The sequence below is a fragment of the Lagenorhynchus albirostris genome, chromosome 2, assembly GCF_949774975.1.
Source record: "Lagenorhynchus albirostris chromosome 2, mLagAlb1.1, whole genome shotgun sequence".
Classification (NCBI taxonomy): domain Eukaryota; kingdom Metazoa; phylum Chordata; class Mammalia; order Artiodactyla; family Delphinidae; genus Lagenorhynchus; species Lagenorhynchus albirostris.
In genome coordinates, this window is record NC_083096.1 from 79,178,217 (window position 1) to 79,193,922 (window position 15,706).

The window sequence follows — 15,706 nt, forward strand, 5'->3', positions numbered from 1 at the left end:
AAATTATTATCTGCCCAGCTACCTAAGCTAGAACCTCAGATCCATCCTCAATGCCTCCCTATTATCACCTAATCAGTCACTCACTGTTGAGTTTACTTTCGGTACAAACTTCCCAATCTGTTTTGTCCATATCTACTGTCTTAGTTCAGTCCTTTATCATCTCGGGGCTGGACCACTGCAGTAGCTTCCTAATTAGTCTCTAACTTCGTTCTTAACATCCTCCACACTACTGTCAGATTTCTTTCTAAAATACTTATGACTGTACCACTCCCTTGCTTAAACCATCACTTAGCTAGCTGTACCTTTAGCGGCACTTCCCAAATTTTATATGTGAACCCTTGGTATTATCTGAGAAGATTTTAGGTGGTACATGGCCAAACATTTTTCATTTTTACTAGTTATGCTTTTAGCTGAATTTGTAATAGAAAAATATGTTTTCCATTTATGGCAGTGATATTTAAATTTAGTGTAAATTTGTTTAAAACGCCAGTCTATTTAAGGAAAAAACACAAATTGAAAATAGTATGGGGGCTATTTGCAAATGTTAAAAATTATGAATACTAAAATATTGAATTAGAAAAATTTCTTGCCTATAGGATAAGTTCCAAATCCTTAGCATGACATACAGTTTGGCCCTAAACTATATTTCCAGCTTTATTTCCTGATTACACAGCATCAGGCATACGGAATTTCTTGCCATTCTGATATTCATTCAATAATATTTACCAAGTGTCTACTATGAACCAGGCACTGGTCTAAACTTTGAGGATATAGTTGTACATAAGAATCTCTGCCATAAGGATTACATTCTAAGGGGAAAAACAGACGATAAACAAGTTAGAAAGTAAACAAGGTAATTAAAGATTTGGATTTAAGTTCTGTGAAGGAAATAAGAATGAAAGATAGAGTAGAGAAGACCCCTCTGGGTGACAGTAGTATCTCAGGGAGACCTACAGGACGGGGTTGAACTAGCCATGTGAAAAGCTGGAGCAAGAACATCAGGGACAGAGAGTTACAAAAAGTCCAGAGATGGGAAAGAGTAGAACATAGTTGAGGGAAAGTATAGGGAGAGCTTAATGGGTGAAAGGGAAGAATGGTGGTGGAAGAGTTTGGAGACATAGGCAGAGCAGGCTGTGTGAGTCTGAACTTTATTCTAAGTGCAAAAATAAGTCAAGTAAGGGTTTTTAGTAGAGATGTGACCAACTGATTTTTTAAAAGATCACACTACATATTGCAGAGAATGGATTAGTGTATCTTAGTCTCAATACAACTCCTTTGCCTGGAAAAGTACCCAGACTTAAAGGCCAAGTTTAAATGGAAGCCCTCCCTTAAATGCACTCTTACTTCCCATCCTATTAGAAACTTTCTTTTTATTGCCTTAGTGCGTTGTGATGGCAACGATCACTTTCATAATGTTATTATAAAGTGATTGTTGATAATGCAAGTATTTCCCCTTGTCTTGCTAGCACCTCTTCTAATATTAGACACACATATAGGCATTCATAACTGTTTGATTTAAAAATTAATAAATGAGTGAATATGCAGTCCACTATTGTTTGTGTAAGGCCTACGTCGGATTCCAGAATGTGGGGGCAATATTTTCCTTGCCTCAACTCCTGGGTTTTTAAACGTGAAATATCTGTACTATCCTCAAAGAAGCTAAAGCCCCTATTTTGTTTAAATCCATGCTATTTTAATTCCCAGAGGTGGTAGGCAGAGTTTGAGAGATTTTTAGTTTTATTTTTTTGGCCGCGCCAGGCAGCTTGCAGGATCTTAGTTCCCTGACCAGGGATTGAACCCCGCCTGCAGTGAAAGCGGGAGTCCTAACCACTGGACCACCAGGGAATTACCAGAGAGATTATTTTTAAAAAAAAGAAAAGTTGATATCTGTCTCATCAATCAACACGGACACCCAGGTCTGCTGATTTTCTGAGAGAGAAAGGCCATGCTGCAGTACGTTCCAGAAGCAGCTTTTTGAGGCAGCATTGCTGACCGAACAATTTTTTTTTTTAATGCTTCCATCACAGATCCGACTGCTCCTCGGGAACAGTATAGGCCTGCAAGTTTTTAGAGAAAAAACTTTCTTCAACTTCCATTTCCTGGTATGCAATGAAAAGAGACGAAAAGCAACCCTCTAATAAAATTAGGCTGGGCTCCACTGTCAGTACTGTTTCTCGTTGTCCGCTCTAGGTAAGAGTAAGTCACTAACTCCGCCCACACCCCCAGCGTGTCCCACACGGGGTTGCCCCCTTCTGCTCGCGACCCGCTCAAGATGGCTACAGGAGCACTTCCGGCATCTTCCCCAAGTAGGCCCGCCTCCACTGCGTATTATTACCGCGCCGAGGGCAGGACTTAGAGTTAGTTTTTAATTGGTCAACTTGACTGGAGACCTTTCCCATCCGCGACAGTTTCCCGAGGAGCCAAGTGCTTGAGCGCCACGGACGAGAGTTAGAGCTTAGGCAAGATGGCGGACGTACTGGATCTTCATGAGGCCGGGGGCGAGGATTTCGCCATGGATGAGGATGGGGACGGTGAGGACAGTGGAGGCGGCTGCGGGAAGCGGGGAAGGTGCGAGAGAAGGACGTATTAGGAAAATATAATCTTTCCCCCCAGCAGGGAGGATGGGAGCCGGGGAGGTGGGTTTCGGTTGGTTGGAGACTCCGCCCCCGATGGGAGGAATGGGGGCGGGCCGGGAAGGGACTGAACCTGGAGGTGGTGGGGTCTGGTTTCTGATAATGTCTTGGAAGGAGACTATTGTTGTAAATAACTGTTATCTTTCTCACTTATTCTTTCACTTCTGGGGCTGCAGAGAGCATCCACAAACTGAAAGAAAAAGCGAAGAAACGGAAGGGCCGTGGCTTTGGCTCCGGTGAGTGTTTGTGGGTGGAATGGGGTCTAGAATGGCGAGAGCGACGAGCTTTGGAGTCCCCATAAAGACACATGGTGAACAGTGGGAGGAGGGGGATTTCCGGTGATCTCCTGTGTCTTTCTAATAGAAGAGGGGTCTCGAGCGCGGATGCGTGAGGATTATGACAGCGTGGAGCAGGATGGCGATGAACCCGGACCACAGCGCTGTAAGTAAATGGAACCTGTCTGTCTGTAGAGAATTAGGGGCCAATGAAATAAAACCCAGTAGGAATGGGGTCAGAGGTAGCTTAACCAATCTCTGTGGAGTCTGCACACTCTACTTCTGTGATCTTGCTTGAAGTTTTTCTTTCATGTGCTCAAACAACCTCCCTCCTTTCCCGAACAGCTGTTGAAGGATGGATTCTCTTTGTTACTGGAGTCCATGAGGAAGCCACGGAAGAAGACATCCATGATAAATTTGCAGAGTATGGGGAAATAAAAAACATCCACCTCAACCTGGACAGACGTACAGGATATCTAAAGGTATTCTGAGTGATACTCCATTGCTTCTCTTCACCCATGAACCTTAGACAGCATTGGTAGTTCTCCCATGTTTGCTGTGGTTGGCCAAGAGTAAAGTTGAAATAAAATGACTTTGGGAATTGATTTTGTTAGACATAGCAAAGAGACAGGCAGAAACAGACAGACAAGTTGTATATATAGTAGGGATATGTAATGTACATTTGTTGTTTAGAGTTTATGGATTTTTCTGTTTGAGTAGAAAAAAGCTTGGTGGAATAGGAGAGTTTTGATAATCTGTCTTTTCACTTGTTCCAGGGGTATACTCTAGTTGAGTATGAAACATACAAGGAGGCCCAAGCTGCTATGGAAGGACTCAATGGCCAGGATTTGATGGGACAGCCGATCAGCGTAGACTGGTGTTTTGTTCGGGGTCCACCCAAGGGCAAGAGGAGGTAAAGTGGAGAGGGGAAACACTACCTTAGTGGAGGAAATATGAGCAAAACAGAATAAGGACATGGCATTATGTCCCTCTGATGGACCCTGCCCCTTTTCCTTCTCCCTAGAGGTGGCCGCAGACGCAGCAGGAGTCCAGACCGGAGGCGTCGCTGACCCATCCTCTGTTGTCCAGGTGTCCTCTCCAGAGATTCCGTTTGACTATGCAGCCTTGGAGAAATAGGGCTGGGGTGTAACTCACTGCATCTATACTTAATCTCTTACCCTACCTGCTTAGTGTTTCTTTTGAGTTATGAATAAATGTCCAATTTTTGTTTTCTAAAATTACTTTCCTGTTCTAACATTGCAAGCTCTGAAGCACTATTTACAGTAAGACACTCTGGGTCACTGTGAAGATACTTCTTCCAGGGACTGAATTCTGTGTGAGTTTCTACATTAAATATAGTCTCAAGTCTCACCTAGGGTCAAAGTAGAAACACTGCTCAGTATTTCTTTCTTTCTTTTGGAAGCTAAGGGAGCCAGGGGTACAAGTGAGATGTTCTCATGATACTAGAGAATAATTATTCTGTTCTTAAATATGCTCTCCTGAGCAAATGGATGTCATAGGAATGTCTCTTTTGTTTCTCCTGCCTTTCTTGCTGCCACCTTTGTTTGTACTTTCATCTGTCTAAGGGTCTGAATCTCCTGTTGGGGCATTCTCCCAGAACCTCCTTCCCTGGAGGAGTCTATACTAAGTTCTTGGTGCCCTCTTCGGCAGCCAAGGGTGAAGGCCCCATAGAGGAGAGGATCCAGAGGAGCACTGAGGAGGCCAAAGAGGAAAAGGATGTGGCTGAGACTGGGAGGCATTTCAGTTAGCATGGTGGGATAGAAGCAGTACCAAAGACCCAGCAGGTTATAAGATGTCTAGCAGAGGACGAAGGTCTGCAAGACAAGCAGGGCCAGTCGCAGACCCTGAAGATGAACATGGGGGCGATTGTCTAAGGAGCGGCAGAGGGCAAATTCACCGGCAGGGGCTGGGAACTTAGAAAATACACTCAAATTCAGAACCACTCAGCTTCTGAGTTGATGGATGGGCAGAAATAGTGAGATGGAGCTCTCCCCTTATAAGGAAGAGAATGGTACAAGCCCTCTTCCCCTTCCCAACCTGGGACTATACGCTCCCCTCCCACCAGAGATTATGACAGACGTGCTGCAAAAAAGGTTTCGATTGAGGTGCTGTTGTGTTACATGAAGCTACAAAGTCTATTTGAAGTCTTGTTGGTGTCCAAGAGCAAAGGAATACTGATCACCCTTCTCCTTAATTCTTGCCCAGCTAACTCCACTTCATAGAATGATGGCTAGTGGCTGGTTAGAATTGAAGGCATTCAATAAAGTTATGTGCAGCATCAGCTGCTAGAGATATGGTTAGCAACTCACTTTTGGTTTGATAGATAGCTATCAAATTTATGAGGCTAGAGGCAATAGTTTTAGGGTATGGGTTAGGGCCTGGGGGTTGGGGTCTCACCATGGTTCCCCTTCCTTGTCTGGGGACTGGACACACTGAGGACAGTGCGGCTATAGCAGACGGTCATGGCAGTCAGTGACAGCAGGAAGAGGCAGCAGAAGGTGAAGAGGTGGTCTCTTGCCATCAAGCCTTGAAGCTGCTTTTGGTGACACTGAGTGAAGGGGACTGGACCAGCTCAGCGGACGGTGTGGAACAGGAACAGCTGGAGTGGAGTCAAGGACTATTAGAACTGGTCTCCCTTTCCCCTCCCATGCCAACCTACCCACCAGTTCAACAGTATCTCTTCCCAATTCTTTTTTTTTTTTTTTTTTTTCGGTACGCGGGCCTCTCACTGCTGTGGCCTCTCCCGTTGCGGAGCACAGGCTCCGGACGCACAGGCCCAGCAGCCATGGCTCACGGGCCCAGCCGCTCTGCGGCATGTGGGATCCTCCCGGACCGGAGCACGAACCTGTGTCCCCTGCATCGGCAGGTGGACTCTCAACCACTGCGCCACCAGGGAAGCCCTTTTTTTTTTTTTTTTTTTTTTAAATGAGATTGTTGAGAAAACTTGGGAGCTAATACAGTGCATAATTCCAATTTGTTCTTAATTTCCTGCAGTGCTGAGTATGGTGCCGTATTTAAAAGGTTAGGAATGTATCTTGAAAATCCCTGTCTTCCTCTTAGGCTATGTTTGTTAAATCTGGGACTTAAAGAACCCTGTCTTCTCAAGTACTGTTCTAACATTGCATTTTATCAAAGGATATCTCTACCACCTCACCAACATTTTTTTTTTTTTCCTCACCAACATTTTAAGCTGAACTTATTCCTGATGTGTCTGTGATTCGGTGGAAAAAAGAAATCTTGTGTAAAATGGGTGCTGCTAAAATTTCAGGCCATTTTGCAGTCACTGTGTAGTGACCTGTAGTAATAGTCATGTGTACAACTATAATGGTGAAACAACGTTAAATAATAAAATGTAACATTTTCTAAATGTTGTTGGCTGCCCCTTCTCCTTTTTGGTAAACTGCTGGGTTTTTGGTTTGAATCAGTAATGAGTATTTTTCAGTTGAGAGCTTCAGGGTTAGTACCTGAGTTTCAGGTAAGGTAGATTGAGTCACTACTAGTTTGATAAAAGGCAAGCTTAGTAGGTATCAAATTTCTAGATACAAGGAAGGCATTTGGAAAGTGATTTCAGCAGGCATGAGGGACTTTCAGGAAAGGTGAATAGTATGAGCCACAGACATACAATTTTATGAACTGCTTGGAGTTATGATCAGGCTATTCTGAGCTAGTTGGGAAGTGGTCTTTCCTCTTCCCCTATCTTGAGTCCATATGTTTCTGGCCGTTTTCTTGGGGGGGTGGGGGCGCGATTTTGCACCATGCCTAGAAATACTTGACAGGTTGTGAGAAGAGGTTTAAAAATAGGCAGGACTTCCCTGGTGTCGTAGAAGACTCCACGCTCCCAGTGCAGGGGGCAGGGTTCGATCCCTGGTCAGGCAACTAGATCCCACATGCATGCCACAATTAAGAGTTCGAATGCCACAACTAAGGGGCCCGCCTGCCGCTACTAAGACCTGGCACAACCAAATTAATTTAAAAAATAGGCAAGTCTCCTGGACTTATGTTTTGGTCCATAGCCCTACCTCTGACTCTCCTTTCCCTATTTTATGTGCAGTTTACCTACTGTGGAAGTCTTTACCTCTGATACTTGAAAACTTGAGTCTACAAAAATAATTTCTAACTACACCAATATTCCCTTTACCATACTAACAATTTTTTATTGACACTAATATTTTAAATGCAACATATGGGCAATGCAGAATTTATACAAGAGGTCGCTAATTTAGAGCCCAAAATAACACCTTTTGCACCTGAATCACGTTACCGTCAGTTTGCTATTGAAGCAAATAGACATTGCATTGTTGTCGTTGGATTGTCAGGCTCTAAGAAAGGATGAAATGCATCTCCTATTCCATAATCTTGTGGCCTATATGTTTCAAGTGATTTATCCAAAGTCATCCAGCTAGTTAGTGGTAGAGCCTAGACTCAGGAAAAACAGAGCAAAGTAATACAAACGAACAACAAAAGCAATCCTAATTCTAATTCCCAGTCCACATCTAAAATTTGCTTCATATAAACCCAACTAATTCCTTTTGCACTGAGGAAACATGCTGCTTTTTAAAACTTTGGGTAGCAGAGGTCCTGTTTGCAACATATTGTTGGAAGCAATATTTTTTGTTTGTCTTAGAACTGCAGTCAGACTAACTGTTGTTAGTTATATTTCTAATATTTGAGGATTTAAGGATCAAATCTTAAATCTGACTCTGTAATGCATTATTCCAGAGACTGAAATTTTAGCCCTCTCCCTGACAATCCTAACCCTAGACTCAGAGATGCTGCTTTCAGATGGTGATAGTGGTTTTGGTTTTTTTGAAGAAATTGCTTCATATTTAGCTTTTTTTTTCTAGATTTCTAGTTCATTTTCAATATTGAGATTTGATTACTTGGTACTCAAGTTCAGATGCTCCCTTTTGTTCCAGTTTTGACACCCACAATAAAGCTAGAGTAAAAAATACAAATCTGATTATGTCATTCTCCACCTTTTACTTTAGTGTCTCTCCACTGCCCTCAGGATAAAGTACAAGCTTAATATTTGTGATCTGGTTCTTCCTTCCCCTCCAGGCTCATTACTCACCATTTTCTAGTCCTCAACTTTAGCTGCAGCTTCTTTGAGATCATCCACCCTCCACCTTCTCCAGCATTCCTCCTGCTGTAATTTGTCTTAACACCTATCTTTCAAGAATCAAATTGTAACATCTCTGGGAAGTCAGGAATCTTTCCCTGACTGTCCAAGAGTGGGTCTTGGACAGTTCTTTAGCTCCTTATGCTTACCTTTAGCATAATGCTTAACTGCACGCTGTATTGTAATTGCGTACTAATTTGACTCTGCACTAGTCTATAAATTTCTTGAAGGCAGGACTTTGTTGCTCTATCCTTGACAGAGCATTTGAACGCACCTGGGGGATGCACAATAGTTTCTGAATTGATGAATGAATGTACCACAAAGTTTTACCCAAAGCCCCTGATTTCACTGTCTTCTTAATGTCTTCCCGTATATGTTTCCACCATGCCCTAGGGTTTTTCTGCAATAATCTGAAGAAGGTGGAACTCGGAGGAGGCAAAGAGGTGGAAGCCAAGTGTAAAAACAAAGGCTCTTAACAGAAGTACAAATTAACATGCAATGATCTTAACTTGCAAGAGAGATAGCAGAGGCCCCACGCTGAGGATTAACGGTGACCACGGCCAAGCACACCCCTTGAATCCGAAGGCTTCTGTTGTGTACCCAAATTCTTGTCCAGTCTAGCCCTGAGTTCCGACAAGTCACTCACCTTCCAGGCAAGCGGGAAAACGAGTACCCAGGCTGCTCCCAGAAGTTTCCTTCCAGTTGAGCGGGGTTCAAGCGGGTGGAGTACGGCTGCCTGGCGGTCGAGCCCAATGACCACAGGCAGGAAAGCTGCGGCATACATGGCCATTAGTTCAGGAACATGAGTGTCCGACATGCGATGTCCCCGGCCAGCCATTGAACAGTGATATTCCTGGTGGCATAACTATATCTATGGTCATAACTACAAAAATGACCAGTAAGTCGGCAGCTGCTAAATGGGCAAAGAGTCGTCTTACCGGAGAGGGGCGGAGCTGGCTGGGTTGCGGCCGTGTCACTGACAACAGCACGGCCAGGTTCCTCCAGCCGAAGAAACAAACAGCGCAACACTCACTCCCACTCGGACCTTGGCGGCAGCTGAGAAGGTGAGCAGCTCTGCGCCCTCCACCTCTACTCCTGATCCCGCTGCTGACCCCCAAGGGGTGCCGTTGCCTGCCGACATGGTGACCTGGAAGGGAAAGGGGTAGGGGGATGAAGTGTGGGTTTGAAGAGGTTAGCTGCGTCCACTGTTTCTTCTCTCTCCTTTTAAGGATATGAGTTGGGTATTTTGCGAATTTCGTCCACTAAAGCCTCTGTCTCTGGAGACTCTCCGTCTGTATTCTGGAGGTCACCTGTCCAACTGTCAGGGTCCTGCAGGGAACAGGGATCTGGTGCTGGCTTCTACTTCCATAGACTTCTTTAGCCCTTAGAGCCCTGGATTCGGGCGGAGCGTGCGAGTGAGTGTGTGTGTGTTGGGGGTGTTCTGCTGGAAACACCCCAGCGTTGGGGGCAACCCTATCCTAGCGGCCCTGGCGGGAGCACTGCGGCGCAATCTCGCTACGCCCGGACTCCTGCAAGCCCCGCCCTTGGTCCAGAATATTTAAAGAAGAATGTGCCTCTGGAGGTGTGCTTAGGAAACAGAGATCATCTGATTAGAGGACAAGGCGACGGAGACACGCACAAAAAACACGCAGGTATAGGCCCAGAGACAAGGGCTTCTCGTTCTGAAGTTCCTCTTCAGGGGCCGGCTCCACTCCCTTTATTTTCTGATGATGTTTGTCCCTCGCGCGGAACCGTTGGGTCGTCCAGGAGGCGTGACTAGGGGCGGGAAGTGGGGCGGGAGCGAAGCTGTGGAGCCGGGGCTGCCGCTGTCATGGACGCCTGGGTCCGCTTCAGCGCTCAGAGCCAGGCCCGGGAGCGGCTGTGTAGGTGCGGCCCGAATAGGAATGGGGGGAGGGCGGGCAGAGGAAGACCTTCTTGAGGCGAGGTCAGTTCACACTACGGGGGTCATAAAGGTTCAGATCGGGCTACGGGGGCCCGGACGGACCGAGAGGGGCTGATTTGAGCCGGCCGTGAGGCCATGGTTCGTTTCTGCTCGCGGGAAAGATGGGGAAACTGAGGCACGAGTGGGCCGGCGGGGAGGCCGCTCAGGGTTACGTGTTCACATAAGACCAGCACTTTCCTCACTGGGCGATGGTGGAATGAGGAGCGTTCGCCCGGTGGCAGATAGCGACCTGGACTCTTCCCAGAACAGAGGAGGCACTGCGAAGTTCCCGTGTCCCCTCACCCTACTGTCACCCGCTAGCTCCTCTGCCTCCGCCTTGCCTTCTAGTCTCGATTCATCTCAAGGGCCTGGAAAATCTCTTAGTTCACCTATTTTGAAGAATAACCTGTCCTCCAACTCTCCCCCACTCCCTCACGTATCACATGCTCACACTGATGTGCTTGTGATGGACCCCCTGCCGCCTTCATTGTCCTCTTCAGGCCTTACATTATCAGATCTCTTATTTCCTCAATTCGAAGTAGTGCTTCCCAACCCCTTCTAGGCTCCTTTTTATTCTTACGCCTGTCTCTTCCCCTGGCCTGGAGGAGAAACAGTGAGATATGGCCATGAAGAGGAGGAAAGGGAATGGTCTCAAACAGGGGAAGGGGGAGTCCATACTTGCCTTTTGAAGTACATTTTTGAGGGGGAGAGGAGGGAGGTCTCCACCTTACCTTACCTCTCTCTCCTCTCTCTCCTCCAGGGCCGCCCAGTATGCTTGCTCCCTTCTTGGCCATGCACTGCAGAAACATGGGGCCAGTTCTGAGTTACAGAAACAGATTCGACAACTGGAGGGTCATCTGAGCCTAGGGAGAAAGCGTAAGTAATTGTGCCTTTCCTTTTATTACCTCAACACTTCCTCCATCCCCAGCTATTCTTCCTTAGTCCCTCCTTCTTGTTTTTGACCTTCTCTGCCGATACTCCCTCATTTGCCTCTACCCCGTATCCTCTGCAAGCCTCCCGATTGAGGTGAGAGAGCAGGTGTAAGAGTAATGAAGGATTGGAAAGAATGAGGCAAATTTGAGAAAACTAAACTGGGACACAAATTAATAAAAATTGGACGTAAAAAAAATTGAACCATTTCTACTCTTTTTTTAAAAAATTGTTCATTATTGTTTCTATTACTTGCTCGACTTTCACTCTCTTGCTTTCTCTCTTTTTCTGTGTCTTGCTCTCTGTTTGCCTCTCTACTTTCAAATCCTTCCTTTTCTTTGCTAATCCCCACAAGTTCTACGCCTCGGTAACTCAGCAGATGCCCTTGAGTCAGCCAAACGAGCTGTGCACCTATCAGATGTTGTCCTGAGATTCTGCATCACTGTTAGTCACCTCAATAGAGCCTTGTACTTCGCCTGTGACAATGTCCTGTGGGCTGGAAAGTCTGGACTTGCTCCCCGTGTGGATCAGGAGAAGTGGGCCCAGCGTTCATTCAGGTTTGATATCCTTTTATCCTACAAGACCTATCATATTCTCCATACTGCATAGCTTGCCTTTCATGAGAGAATGATCTTTTAGGGCCTTCCCATAATATACACATCCTAATCACTTGGCTTCTAACCCTCATTTAGATCTTAAACCATCAGAGAATAATGAATGGGGGCAGATGGAAGACAGATGCTCTTTCATGATGAATGACTAAGATTGGACAAGACTAGATACTCATTACATTGCTTTAATTCCGCTTTTGTCTATACCACAGGTTTATGCCCCTCACTGCTTACTCGTTCATTCATTCATTCTAAAAATACTTAGTAGCTGCTTACTATGAGCCAGGGAATAAAGCAAAGAGCCAAAGAGCTATGGTTCCTGCTCTCATGAAGCTTCTAGTCTAGTAGGGGAGTCAGATATTAAAACAAATAATCACCAAACCAAATATTGTGGGAAGTACAGGGTGTTATGAGATACATAACAGGGGGAGCTAATTTAGATTGAAAGGTCAGAGAAGAACTCTTAGAGAAAATTAAATTTTATTTCAGACCTGATGTCTGAGTAGAAGTTATACAAAGCAAACAGTAGCAGAGAAGACCATTCCAAACAGAAAATAGCTCATTCTAAGGCCTTGAACCAAGAAAAACTTCATGGAATTAGAGCAGTAGAAAGAAAGCCAATGTGGTGGACGGTATTGAGTAAGGGCATAAGTTCAAACTGGACAGGTAGACATGGGCCAGATCATTCATGCAAGGACTTCTAGGTAATGGTAGGATTTTTTTCATTTAGTTTTGTTTAAATTTTATCCTAAGTACAATGGGTTCTAAGTAGGGGTGTGACATGATTCAAATTGCATTTAAAGAAGATCCCTCTTGCTGTAGTGCGGAAAATGGATTGCAGTAATGCTAAAGAGAAGATGTCCTAATATGGCCAAGAAATGATGTTGGCTTGGACTAAGGAGCAGGCTGTAATGAAGGTGGAAAGGAATATGATTTGGGAATAAAATGATCTCTATATACATATTATTTGTTTCCCTATGATTTGCTTTGTTATTTTATATTATATTAGCATCTTTCCGTCTCCACTTACGTCTCTCTTTTCTTTTCATCTTTCTCAGTGATTACAGTTATAACAAGACTTATGGTGTATGAAGGGTGGGGGCAGAGGCATGGCTGGAGTGGTATGGAAAAGCAACTCCCTAGAAGAGTTTATATGCCATGTTTATACTTTTATTCAGTAAATATTTATTCGGCTCTTACTATGTGCTAGGCACTGGTCTAGACAAAGGGATACAGTGGTAAAGATAAACAACATCCCTGCTCCTATGGAGCTTACATTGTCATGGGAGGGGACAAAGAAACAATAAATAAGAAAAACATCAGAGCGTGGTAAGTGCTGTGCAGGAAATTAAAATAGGGTCATGTGATAGACAGTAAATGGTTTGCTACTTTAGAATCAAGGGTCAGAGAAGTCTTCTTTGAAGAGGTGACATGTAAGCTCTGACCTAAAGTGCAAGGAAGAGCCAGCCATTTGAAGATTTTGGAGAGAGATTATTCCAGGTTGAGGGACGAGGTAGTGTAAAGGTCCTAAAGCAGGAACAAGCTTAATGGGATCAAAATATAGAAAGAAACCAGTGTGGCTGGAGCATAGTGATTGAAGGAAGGAATGGTACAAGATGGAATTAGAGAGGCAGGGTCAGATGTTGAGTTCTGTAAGCCTTTCTAAGGTATTTTATTCTAAATGTGATAGGAAGGAAACCATGGAGAGTTTTAAGAAAGGGTATAATGTGATTTACGTTTATGCCAGCTACTATATGAAACTAGATTCTTGGGGGTGGGGGACAAGAGTGGCAGTGGAGAAACCAGTTAAAAGACTAAAGTAGTAGTTCAAGCAAGATATGATGGTAGCTGAGACTGTGGTGGTGGAGTACAATAGATAGATGTGGATTCAGAATATATATTAGAGGTAGGACAGTTATATTGAATACAGACCACTGTTGTCAGAACGGATTAAAAATCAAAAAACGTAGACTGTTCTTAAGGAATTTATAATCTAACACATTTGGCAAGCTTGGCGTCGTTTTTTTGTTTGTTTTCTTTTAACAAAAGTATTGGATTTAAATGGTCTATGTGTTTGAGTCTTTGAAACAACTGAAGGTGTTTTTTTCATAAATTTATTTATTTTATTATTTTATTTTATTTATTTACTGTTTCTGGCTGCGTTGGGTCTTCATTGCTGTGCACGGGATTTTCTCTGGTTGGGGCGAGTGGGGGCTACTCTTCATTGCGGTTCGCGGGCTTCTCATTGCTGTGGCTTCTCTTGTTGCAGAACATGGGCTCTAGGTGCGCGGGCTTCAGTAGTTGTGGCATGTGGGCTCAGTAGTTGTGGCTCGAGGGCTCTAGAGCACAGGCTCAGTAGTTGTGGCACACGGGCTTAGTTACTCCGCGCATGTGGGATCTTCCCGGATCAGGGATCGAACCTGTGTCCCCTGCACTGGCAGGCGGATTCTCAACCACTGCATCACCAGGGAAGTCCTGAAGGTGTTCTTTTAAAAAATTTTGCATAATTGTAGTTCAACTTGAATGTGTGTATGCTAATGGGTTGCCAAGTGGAAAAGTGAAATATGAGATTGATCTTGGAATATTTTGTGATGCTCATTATTGTAAGCCAGAATCTTAAGGTACACATAAACTCATTAGTTACAGAAAGGTGGAAGGACATTTCTAATAGTGGGTAATAACATTCACTTCTGGTATTCTAATATGTAATCCTTTTGTACTATGGGGGAAAGAAGTTTAAATATTCTGTTGGATATGCTAAGTGGGTATATGTATCTGTACTGACCTTTCTCCCCTGTGTATCCCAGGTACTATCTGTTTTCCCTCATCATGAACTTGAGTCGTGATGCTTATGAGATTCGCCTACTGATGGAACAAGAGTCTTCAGCTTGTAGTCGACGACTGAAGGGTTCTGGAGGAGGAGTCCCAGGAGGAATTGAAACTGGGGGACCTGGGGGTCCAGGGGCTCCAGGAGGAGGTCTGCCTCAGGTGGCTCTGAAGCTTCGGCTCCGAGTCTTGCTCCTGGCTCGGGTCCTTCGAGGTCATCCCCCTCTCCTGCTGGATGTGGTCAGAAATGCCTGTGATCTCTTCATTCCACTGGACAAACTAGGCCTGTGGTGCTGTGGTCCTGGAATTGTGGGACTTTGTGGCCTCGTGTCCTCCATCCTGTCTATTCTCACCCTAATCTGCCCTTGGCTCCGACTCAAGCCCTGATATTCTGGTACAGGATAAGGAGGGGATCTGAATTGGTGAGATGGAATTTTAGATTGTCCCCGTGTACCGGCCTCATTCTAACTCCACTCCTTGGTTAAAGCTAAAATCCAGAGATTTGGGAGTAAGAGGGAGGAGCTTTGGGGAAGATGAGGTGAAGAGAGGTGACTTGTGAAGTCACTTGGATGAGTCACTTGTTCAGATCTGCTAGAACTTTTGTTCTTTTCCTCCTTCATTGCATTGTCTGTGTCTCTCTTGACTCTTTTTACTGTCTCTTAAGTCTATTTAAGGTTCTGTCTCTGTATCTCTTTTGTACCTTCTCAGTCCCTGTCATAGGAATTTAATCAGCAGGATTACTTTTTGGTATGGGAGGTAGAAGGTATGGTCTATAAGGTTCTAACTGCCTTCTTCTTTTTCCTCACAAAGGTGACTTGTGGCTGTTATTTTCCCCTTCAGACTCCAGATTTAACTTTGAAGGCTTGATGTCCCAGTGGACTCTTCCCACATGCACCAGAAGTAGTTTCATGCTTCCTTTTCCTCTCTCATGTCTACCTCACCAAGCTTTCTCATGATTTGTCCTTACCTTTCCCTCCACTCACACCTGCAGGTTTCTGCTTACACTTTGATTTCAGGGCCTTGTTCTAGCCTTTCCATACCCCTTCTTTGCCTATCCAGAATGATGCTATGTTTAGCATCTTGTTGTAAATACTGTATAGTGATTCTGTGTAAATAGCTGAGGCCCAAGCCCATGATGGATAGCAAAGCCTTCCAGGTTAGCAAATTAAAGATCAATTTGCTCATTGATGTTTGGTCTGGTCCCATGTGTTCTGGTCATCTGAGGCCCCTGTTTCTGTCACTGTGGTTTGGGTTTTCCATAGGATTAGCCACTGGCATCATTATCCACAGACTTTTATTGAGCATCTACAGTATGTAGGGCATAATACTAAGTGGTAGAGATACAGAAA

General features: G+C 44.7%; 2 protein-coding genes and 1 pseudogene across 4 annotated transcripts; 2 read left to right on the forward strand and 1 right to left on the reverse strand.

The window, feature by feature from the left end:
* Nucleotides 1-2,402: 2,402 nt before the first annotated feature.
* Nucleotides 2,403-4,146, forward strand: RBM8A (RNA binding motif protein 8A). 2 transcript variants are annotated; one of them, XM_060139116.1, is made up of 6 exons: nucleotides 2,403-2,531; nucleotides 2,810-2,869; nucleotides 2,997-3,074; nucleotides 3,254-3,390; nucleotides 3,685-3,821; nucleotides 3,933-4,146. In XM_060139116.1, the coding sequence occupies exons 1-6, from the start codon at nucleotides 2,465-2,467 to the stop codon at nucleotides 3,976-3,978; spliced, it is 525 nt and encodes a 174-aa protein (XP_059995099.1). In that variant the 5' UTR covers nucleotides 2,403-2,464; the 3' UTR covers nucleotides 3,979-4,146. The 2 variants fall into 2 exon arrangements, with proteins under 2 accessions (XP_059995099.1, XP_059995100.1); XM_060139117.1 differs by having other exon boundaries at nucleotides 3,000-3,074.
* Nucleotides 4,147-4,992: 846 nt separating this feature from the next.
* LOC132514437 (gonadotropin-releasing hormone II receptor-like) lies at nucleotides 4,993-9,573 on the reverse strand (annotated as a pseudogene).
* A 202-nt stretch (nucleotides 9,574-9,775) lies between these two features.
* On the forward strand, nucleotides 9,776-15,541 carry PEX11B (peroxisomal biogenesis factor 11 beta). Of its 2 annotated transcripts, none has more exons than XM_060139114.1 (4): nucleotides 9,776-9,993; nucleotides 10,751-10,866; nucleotides 11,276-11,477; nucleotides 14,339-15,541. In XM_060139114.1, the coding sequence occupies exons 1-4, from the start codon at nucleotides 9,776-9,778 to the stop codon at nucleotides 14,742-14,744; spliced, it is 942 nt and encodes a 313-aa protein (XP_059995097.1). In that variant the 3' UTR covers nucleotides 14,745-15,541. The 2 variants fall into 2 exon arrangements, with proteins under 2 accessions (XP_059995097.1, XP_059995098.1); XM_060139115.1 differs by having other exon boundaries at nucleotides 9,853-9,935.
* The last annotated feature ends 165 nt before the right edge of the window (nucleotides 15,542-15,706 follow it).